The 10,376-nt window shown below is 43.8% G+C and overlaps 1 protein-coding gene across 4 annotated transcripts in view; it reads left to right on the top strand.

Annotated features, from left to right (window-relative positions):
* The first annotated feature begins 8,283 nt into the window (after nt 1–8,283).
* SYT14 (synaptotagmin 14) overlaps nt 8,284–10,376 on the top strand; it is a 100,514-nt gene continuing 98,421 nt past the window's right edge. For all 4 annotated transcript variants that reach the window (XR_011337059.1, XM_069852870.1, XM_069852869.1 and 1 more), the window contains exon 1: nt 8,284–8,373. Coding sequence is in view for 3 of the 4 variants with exons in the window: in XM_069852870.1 (XP_069708971.1) it covers nt 8,361–8,373 (13 nt within the window). In the remaining variant the exon portion in view is untranslated. The remainder of the gene's footprint in view (nt 8,374–10,376) is intronic.

Below are 10,376 nucleotides of genomic sequence, written 5' to 3'. Positions count from 1 at the left end.
TAAAAATGTTTCTTTATATTCAGTAGTGTCATTAATGCATCAATAGAATATTTGTGGTGCTATCAGAATGGATGACATACTCTGGTAGTTATTTTAAAAGTAGGAACAGAACATATGTTCAGAAACAGCATTAAGAACAGCTCTGGTAAGTTAAAAAATTGGAGTAGATCATATGTTGCTCTATACCTTTGGAATATTTGAAATAATTAAAAGGCATGCTAAAGATTCTGTCAGTAAAAAGAAGCCTGAAATTAGCTGGATGCAGCTTTTTGAACCCTTATTACTTTGAAAATAACTTTTACAATACTACCCCTAGGGACTAAGTCCAATAGGAAAGCAAAGTACCGAGTACTCCACAGGCTTGTACGGAAGCATAAGTCACTGCAATTAGAGGAAATTAAATGCAGATTATATACTCTGCACAAGCCTCCCAGTAGGAACTGTTAAGGATACCAGATCATTCCAGAAAGACCCGAAGAGGCCTGGCTGTGGCTACAGCCTTATGTGGTTGCTAAGCAGTTTGTCTGGTTTGTCAAGCAGTTTCTTTTGTTAATAGATACTGTCATCCTGCTCTATAGAGACCAGTTTCTTCTTCTTTACATGCACAGCAGCTACACAAAAGTACTTCAGCAGCCCAGAAATTGTGGCTTTGAGCTTACCAGGTTACAGGTGGGAGGGATGAGAAACAAAGCAGAAGATCAGAGAATGCACTGAAGGCAACTAAAGGGAGATGAAGAGTGAGACTGAATGAAGCTGTTTCATGGCAACACGGGTGGCTTTGTCAAGGTTAGCCAAGAACAGCAATTGTGGGTAGGTTTGACTAGGGCTAGTCAATAAACGAGGACTGGCATACATCTTGTAAGTAACTAACACTGTAGCCCACTTTGTGATTCTGTTATCATTTTCCCTTCCTTGTTATCATTTTCCCTTCCTTTCCCCACCCTGTGCTGCTGCCACCACCTATGCATCCACCACTTTCATGAGCTACCTGGGCTACCTGGAGGTTAATCTCTTCCACTCTCGTTTTCTTAGCACTAGTTGGTGAACAATCAGCTTTATGAGTGCCCTGACAGAAAACACTTTGTACCGTTCAAGCAATTTGAGATTAAGATGTTTTAGTAACCAACGCTGTGACAACTCTAGCTCTGACTCTGTGTGCGCTATGGTTTTACAGCCTGATGAAGTTCAGTCTCCATTCAAACAGTTTTGCAGCCTCTCATCTCTATTAGATCAGGTTGTGAGAACAAGGTCATTCATTTTGTGTGGACATGAACCAGACCAGTATGGTCTGATACCATCCAGGTTCTTGTTCTTTCTAAAAATAGCCCTATGGGAGAGCTGGATCACATCTTCCCATCCCTTTTTAATAATTTAAGTATGAATAATGAAAAAATGAAATTGGTTTTGTTTCATAGTATTACCTTTGATGTCTTTTGAATGAAGAAGATTTATTCCATAAAAAATAATCCATGACTTTCTGAATGGCTATTTGTTCATACTACTTCTCTGCAAATTTTGATATCATTATTATATGCTATGGTTTCCTAATTTAGAAGTCTATAGGACTGTTCTGCAAAGTACCATAATTCCCATCCATTTGTATGCTAAGAGATTCATATGAGATACTTGTCTTTGAACAAATAAAGGTTTTTTGTTGTTGTTAATTTGTGTTAAATGGTATGTATTATTTTGCAAGTGTAGCTGAATGGCTCGTTTTTCATATTTTTCTGGAATTCTGTAGTCCATTTACTGAGCAACGAGATATTTAGCCTGATGTTCCAAGCAAATGAGGCTTATGTGAACATGCTCTTTGTCAAATACTGCTACCTGTCGAAGCAGAGGGAGGCTTCAGCTTCAAAACTGTTGGTCAAGTACAGCAAGTCTCAGAAATTATTAGATTTCTCCTAGTTACATGGAAACTAACTTCTGGGTAATAGAAAAAGAATGAAATTAGTGCCATGACTGAAGAAAAAGCCAGGAGAATGAATCAGTTATGACAATTCATCGTTTATACTTTTTGTTTGGCAGCTTCTAGACTATTAAAACAGTATGTGTGAAGTTCTGGAATAGTTGCAACGTGTCCTGTTATCGCTGGGGTTATAACAGAGGTTGTGATGGGGGTGAGCTAGGGATATCCCTCTGGTAGGGATGGAAATAGGAGGCGAAACACTACATCTGCAGGAAACCTGCTTCATTAGTTCAGCTTCTCATGTTAAAACTAGCATGTCCACATGGCTTTTGGATTAACTTGGCACAGGAATTTTTGGCCCAGATTTGGTTTATGATTTGTGTGCTTTGTATAAGCACACATACTCATTGATAGGCACATTTTTTGGAATTACACTTAACAGTTCTAGCTGTTCTTCATGATGCATTTGTTTTGGAACAGTGCAAGGCAACACAGCAAAATGTTTCCTCTGGTAATTTAGGCCAGTTAATTTTTTTTACTAGTGTATCAATAACAGTCACTGTCCAATTTATCCAGCTCTGAAGCCTGCATGTGACTCATGGCTAACTGAACATCACCTAGAATAATTAGGCACCAAAATTAAAGGTTTTATTTGTGTTTTCAGTTTTCATTTCTGTAACAGATGAATTGTCCTTAGATTAATAATGTGAAATATAACATAAATATTTGCTCTTTGCCTTAGCTCATAGGACCTTTTCCAACTGTATCCTAGTTGGAAATATGACCTTGTGGAGTCCCAGATTTGGCAGAAGGAAGGTGCTGCTGGAAACACTCTTTCCTAGTTTCTTAATCATATATTCATTAATGTGAAGTTACACACTGAGTGGTATCTGGCCAAATAATTTGTTTCAAGAATCAGGTTTATGATCCTTTTCCAACAATTGCAGACTTGAGGGTATTTGGTAGATCAGTCTTAACCAGATGTAGCTATGCAATATTAGACAGAGGGCCTAGGCTGTCTTTCCTAGCTTTCAAAAATGATGAGAAGCTAAGACTGAGAGTAACAGATTACTTACTTAGTGCCAACAACCCGATAATGAAAACCTTAATATTGAAAGGTCAGGAATTTAATGTCCTAATAAAGAACACTTTGTGTGAGAAACTAATCTAGATGGACATAAGTTGCAAATCTGATTGGCAGTGCTCGCAAAATCGCTGCCAAAAATTCTTAGGGAAAGATGTAGCATGATAGCCCAGATCAGTTAAGGCACAGTGTTGTATTATAATTCTCAGCCATCTTTTCATCTGCTGGACCAATAACATCTTTGGGAGATTTTTCCTGAAGATGTTTCAGAGGTCATGTTTTAACTTCAGTATTATGAGTTAAGAGCTTTTGAGTTTTTTTTTTTTCAACATTGCTGCACTCAATTTTTTTGCAATCTATGAATAATTTGCAAGGATAGAGTACCTTAGAACTGCCCATCATTCCACTTCCTGCTGAGACACTTGTAAGGTTCCTGGTTACAGCCCTCAGAATTTGAATTCTGTGGGATTTTTTGATCTATTCTTTCAAAATCTATTTCATTCCAGTCTGAAGTACAATCGGAGAAAAGGCACGCACTTGCACACACACACACACACACACACAGTCTTACAACACTCCATTCAGTGAAACTTCAACAAGGTTTGAGTTTTCTAGCTGAAAGATTTTCAGTTGATAAAATCAAGACAGCTCATTTAAATCTCAATGTTATGTTAAAATATAACATGAAGTAGAAAGGCTTGAGATTAAAAGTTTTTTTCTGAAATGGAAGGCTTGGCATATGCTCTTAATTTCACCTCCCTCCTCAATGGCATTTCAGTGAAATCATGTTTCTGCAAAGTACCTACATTGGAATGAAATGGCAGCATTCCACTGGAAAATTTACATCCAGCTGTTTGAAGCTTTTTTCCACTGTTCATTTAATTGTGAACCATTTTTGTTCACATCATGACAATTATAAGATAACGTATCTGTTTGGCATCATAATTAGCACATTAGTAATCTAGGACTTCAACCTTTCTGCTTACTCATATCCTGTCTTTTCCAATCCTCCAGTTAGTCTTTTTATTCATATATGCTATGGTTTTCATACATTCTGTGTCTTCATTAAGTATAGGCTCTTTAATAGTATCTGTTTCAATACTAAGATTATGGCTGAAGTGAAGCATAGCATGGATCATGTATTAAATGTGTGAAGAATCAGTTTATAACAAGGATCAGATAACTTAGAGTTATGAGGTAATCTCATGTAAAATGTTTGCTAGTTTTGAGAAAAATCAGTGCAGAGTTCCACTGAGAAAATGCAAATATTTTTGTATAGTGAACACACGCACAAAATGCGTATAAACGTCACCAAGATATGTTAAACAGACTTGCTCTTAAAGTGGAATTATTTCTCAAGCTATATACATATAATACATCTCATATACATATATAATATTCTATTACTGTACTTGTTTTCCCAGTTACTGAGATCATCATGGTTTTACATGTATTTATCCTTCTATGGTTGTCATGCAAAAGTTTCCAGCACCTTTCAATTTTGATTGTCAAAGTGGCTTCACATCAGTGCAGTGGGAAAAGCTCCTCCTGTGTAGGTAGTTTGTTGAAAACTTTAGAGTTTACAGGATAAAATCTATCCTGTAAGTTTCAATTGGTTGTTTTGCTGTCAGCAAATTCATTGTTATGATGATGGAAGTTCTTCCCTTTGACAGGAAACTCTTGAAAACTTGTGAATCGTTTGTATGTTACTGATTTATCATGGTTAATTTAGGCCTTGTGCTGAGCTGTAGTCACATTTGTGTGCAGCTGTCCTCTGCAAACGGCATACTTGTAGCATCACATGTAAATGATTTCAGCAGCATGAATTGTCCATTGGATTTAGTAGAAAGCCTCTGACACAGCCAGAACCGATCAGCTGTGCTCCTTTTATGCAGGGAATGGATGAAGCTATAGCTTATAGTGACGCAATTATACTATGAGAACAAAACCAAGATAGCTGAATTTTGGAAGTTTTTTCAAGATTTGTCCCTGCTGGTAACGTGGAAAGATGAGATTCTTGTGGTGATGGGCCGGAGTAACTGATGTTTGAATAAAGCTTAGGAATTTTAAACATGTGATTGTGAAAGTAGAGCACAATTCAGCATAGTTCTGAAAAGTCATGTTTTTTTCCTCTCACTTTTCATGCCATCTCTTTGTTGATATGATATTTGTTACTCTTGTACTGAACCTGCTTTCCAAACTGGGCAAATCACTGCTTTGTTAGAAATTGTGTTTCTTTTGTGTTTTTGAAAACCAAAAGCCTGGGCTGTGAGTTCCAATCACAATGCTACTAATTTACAAACATATATCAATTCCTCACCCTCCAAAAGAGTTTGTTCCATTGGACATACGAACTTCTGCATCCCGCTGCATTAGTTGCATACATGAATCACAGGAATGCAATGATATGAGAGGCTCTAAAAAAGTTTTAGATGACTTTTAAAACATCTCTCAAGCCGAATCCTGGATTCTGTCTGGGTGGACGTCTGTGTCCTGGGAAGTTTTGCCAACATCAGTGGCTGGTAATTCCTCTGTAAGAGGGTACTCCCAAAAGCAGGGGGAGAAATAAAAACAAAGTAGAGGAGAATAATAACTCTAACTATGTATTTGATTCCATAAGAGTCATTTTTCCTGTGCTCAGTATAGTAAAGAAAGATAGTTATCAAGACAAATTGTAAATACGTCATTGCTGGAACACTTTCTAGGAACAAATTGATAATCATCAGAGTATCTGAGGCAAATGTCACTGCTAGTACGGAAAAATATATTTGCCATTAAACTCTGCTGACATTTTCTCTTTCAAGAGCCTTTTGACGGTTGCTTCTCATCTGGATATACGTCATTCGGGCCTTGTGTTTTCCAAGATGGCCGTTTTGCTTCAGGTTGACTCCGCTTTTACACTATTCACTTTTAAGTTGCTTTTCCTACCTGAGGTGAAGAATGAAATTGAGATAACACATTGATTTTTCCATATGGCAAAACATTTTTGAAGGCTGCTAGGCTGAAGGAGATTAATGGTTTCAGGATTTGAACAGTGACTTAATGTTTGGCAGAAAGAATATATTGGTACCACAGATATTCCTCCGGACAATCTGGTGAACATTTTCCTACGTTTGGCCAGAGCATGCATGGCCGAAAAACTTGTTGGCTTGTACTACAGTCTTCTGTTTCCTTACAGCTCCAAATGCCAGCAAGACTTTCCTACACGACAACAGAGTTTTATGGGCTACTGAGGACCTGAGGGGTGGAAAGGAGGAGTCAATGAAGGGTGTAGCCGAAGAGAAGTGCATGTTATAGCCAAGCTTCAGTGAGACGACAACCTGCCCACACCCCTGAAAACCCCTGTGTGAAGGCCTGCAGATCCATTAATCCTTTGTCAGTTCTTCCAATCCATTTTAGCATTAGGCTCACCTCAAGTATTCGCTGTAAATTTGAAGGTGTCAATCTCCTCTGAAGATGCACAGCGTGCTTGTTAACAAGGTTCCACGTGCTGGAGTGTTGTTACAGTTTTACAAACCCAAAACTGTGGGAAACAGGACACTACCCTTAGAGGATGTTAGAGTTAGAAATGGAAGCCATCAAACTGGAGGTTTACTGTATCTTTATTCCCCAGAGGATCCTGATTCATTCTCAGATGTTATCTGTCTTGTGCACCAGGTCAGTCAGAGGAACTATGGGAGGAAAAAGGGTCCGTGATTGTGCAGCACCATGTTGTGTTGTATGACCTGCGCTGTGGAGCAAGATGAGACTGCACCAGCAATGTTGATTCTGACATATCCTCTCTCTCAGCTGCTGTATTTAGCAAAAGCATGACCTTTTTCAGCATTTTACAGGGCTGTACTGGCAGTTAGTGTGGTTGCACCTGTGAGCGCAGGGAAGCTCCACACACTCGATTGCAAGTGCTGGAGATCACAGAATCTTAGAATCATAGAATAGTTTGGGTTGGAAAGGACCTTAAAGATCATCTAGTTCCACTCCCCCTGCCATGGGCAGGGACATCCCACTAGATCAGGATGCCCAAAGCCCCATCCAACCTGGCCTTGAACACCTACAGGGATGGGGCATCCACAACTTCCCTGGGCAACCTGTTCCAGTGCCTCACCACTCTCACAGTGAGGAAATTCTTCCTTATGCCTAATCTGAATCTGCCCCTCTCCAGTTTATACTTGTTCCCTCTCATCCTATCACTACAAGCCTTTGGGAACAGTCCCTCCCCAGATTTCTTGTAGGTCCCTTTCAGGTACTGGAAGGTTGCTATAAGATCCCCTCGGAGCTTTCTCTTCTCCAGAGTGAACAAGCCCAACTCTCCCAGCCTGTCCTTGTATGGGAGGTGCTCCAGCCCTGTGATCATCATGGCTTGGGTCTGAAGGGACCTTGAAGATCATCGTGTATCAGATCAGGCTTGTATCAGAAACGGCGTGACCAGCAGGTCCAGGGAGGTTACTCTCCCTCTGTACTCAGCACTGGTGAGACCGCCCCTCACCACAAGAAGGGTGTTGAGGCTCTGGAGCAACTCCAGAGAAGAGCAAAGAAGCTGGTGAGGGGGCTGAAGAACAAGCCTTATGAGGAACAGCCGAGAGAGCTGGGTTTGTTTAGCCTTGACAAGAGGAGGCTGAGGGGAGACCTCATTGCTCTCTACAACTACCTAAAAGTAAGTTGTGGAGAGAAGGGAGCTGGCCTCTTCTCCCAAGTGACAGGGGACAGGATGAGAGGGAATGGCCTCAAGCTCCGCCAGGGGAGGTTTAGGCTAGACGTTAGGAAAAAATATTTCACAGAAAGGGTCATTGGGCACTGGAACAGGCTGCCCAGGGAGGTGGTTGAGTCCCCTTCCCTGGAGGAGTTTAAGGGACGGGTGGACGAGGTGCTGAGGGGCATGGTTTAGTGTTTGGTAGGAATGGTTGGACTCGATGATCCGGTGGGTCTCTTCCAACCTGGTGATTCTATGATTCTATGACCTTCTTCCAGCCTGGATCAGGCTGTTTGTGGACCCCTAGTCTGACTCGAAACTAGTGCTGCCCTGGCTTTGTTTGCCGTTCCAACCCCCAGCCCTGGCTGGAGCCCCCACGGATCAGCACCATGGACAGCGACGGGCTCTTCCCTTTGACGAGCGTCGCCACCGCCTCGAACCCCGGGAGGTGCCCGGGACATCCCACCATCCCCCCGCCCCCCACTCCCGCCCTGGGGGGCAAGGTGGGGTTCGGGGGGGCTCGGGTCCGTGGAGAGGGAGGGATGGAGGGAGAGGGCGGAGTCCCGCGGCCCCGCCCTCCCCACCGCCCCCGCGCGGCTCCCGTCTCGCAGCCGCGGCGCCCGGCAGCGCCTGCCCTTCTCCTGCGTGCGCTCCGCCCGGCACGGCCCGCCCCGGGGATCATGGCGATTGATGGTAAGTAGGCCAATAACGGGCTCCCCTCGCCCCGAATCGCTGCCCCCTCCCCACCCCCCCAGCAGCCCACCTCTCCTCCCCCGGGGCGCGGGGAGGCGGGCGGCTCCCACCGCGCCGTGGGGTGGGGGGCGCATCGACACGGGCGCCGTGCCCGGGCCGGCTCGGGTGGGCGCCTCCTCCCGTCTCCCCGCTTCCCTCTCCCTTCCCTCCCCTCCCCTCTTCTCTCCTTTCTCCTTCTCTCCTCCTCTCTCCCTTTCTCTCTCTCTTCTCCCTTCCTCTCTCTCCCTTTCATCTCCTTATTCCCTCCCCTCCCTCTCCTCTCCCTCCGCTCTTCCTCCCCCTCCTCTTCCCATCTGTCTCCCTATCCCTTCAGCCCCTCTCCTCTTCCTCCCCTCTCTCTCCCCCCTCTCCCTCCTTCTCCCCTATCTCCCTCCCCTCTCTCCCTCCTCTCCCCTTCTCCCTCTGACCCCTTCCCTCTTCTCTTATTCCTCTCTTGCCTTCTCTCCTCTTTCCCTGCTCCCTCCCTCTCTCTGTCTCCTCCCGGGCGTCGCAGCTCCCTCCTCGGTGCCTGGGAAGCCGGGCAGGGGTACATAATCCCCGACACGGTGGCAAGCAGCCTTCCTCTCCCTCCTCCTCCTCCTCCACCCATGCCAGGCGCCGTGGAGGGGACCTGGGGGAGGTCGAAGCCATCGTCTCCGTGCCGGGGGTGCAGCCCGCACCCCGGCTGTGCCGGCAGCCTTCTCCGCCCTCCCCGGAGAGACTTGGCCAAACTGTTTTAAAAGTAATCGTCCCTCCTGGCCCTGAAGCCTCCGGGAATCGATTCCCCAGGCGAGGGAAGCTCCGTTGCCCGGCTGCTCACAGCTAACAGGCTGCATGGGAGCTTGTGTCCGCAGATCTTTCTAGTCATCGCCTAACAACAACGGCAAGAGGAGTGAGGTGTGCCAGACACTTGTTGGGTTTGTTTGGAGATGATCATCTCAGAAGGCAGGGCTTCTGAACTTTGTTTTGAGACCTTTCTTCTTTGTTCTTGGGGGTAGTCTCACACGTCTTTGAAAATGCTTGGAAAAAAATAAATAAACCCCAGAACTTTCTTTCCAACCAAGGAATGTATGCTGCTCCCTAGACCCGGTCTGCTGCTTCCTTCACCATCATGTTTCTTTCGGACAGCATCTGTTGTTAAAACAGATAAACAATCTAGGAAAACACTGAGGGGGGGGGAGGAACCCAAACCCTGATGGTTTGTTTGGTGTGTGGGAAGCTTCTATGCTGTCGGTTTCGGTGACTGAGTAATTCAGGCCTCTACAAGGAAAACTTGCACTGCAAGCAAGGCTTCGCGTTCATCCTGCCGTGGATGCTGTGCGCACCGGGAGTCTGAGTTGGCCAGCTCTAAGTTGGCCAGGTTCTTTTCTGCTGAGAAGCCCTCTTAATACTATCAAGCAGATAGCAAAAAAAAATTCTGCTGGGTCTGGACTTTTTACATAACTCAAGCTCAGAAAAAACAATTTTCAGTCCATCAAAAACTCTTTCTGTTTCCATTTTATGCTGCCATAACCCAGCAATCTGGGAGAATCTGTTAGATCTGAAAATATTCGCAAAAAGTGAAATTCATGTTTAGTATTTTCAGAGGACTTAGAGTATTACTTCTTAGAAGTTGAAGCGAATACGTAAGAGTGAATTAAGCAATCTAGCCTTTGAAAAGAATGCAAAGCTTCTCATTAGGGCCAGACTTCAGAATAGCCTAACTGTCTTGTAAACACATGAAATGGCCAAAATGGGACTTAATTTCATGAGGAGAATTTGGTGCACAGTGAGACAGGATAAAAAAAATACAATCATGATAGTGATCTGCTAGATTTAGATTTAGTACTCTTCCTGAAGACAGTCAATATAAATGTATTTTTCCACTGTACTCTGTAGCAGACATGCGGCATTCTCTTTGTTTTCAACGGAGTAGCTGATTGCTGTAGATTTGTTAGTAGATATTACAGTTTGTTTTCCTCATC

This window comes from Phaenicophaeus curvirostris, chromosome 2 (genome assembly GCF_032191515.1).
Source record: "Phaenicophaeus curvirostris isolate KB17595 chromosome 2, BPBGC_Pcur_1.0, whole genome shotgun sequence".
Taxonomy (NCBI): domain Eukaryota; kingdom Metazoa; phylum Chordata; class Aves; order Cuculiformes; family Cuculidae; genus Phaenicophaeus; species Phaenicophaeus curvirostris.
This window is presented reverse-complemented; position numbering and strand designations above follow the sequence as displayed.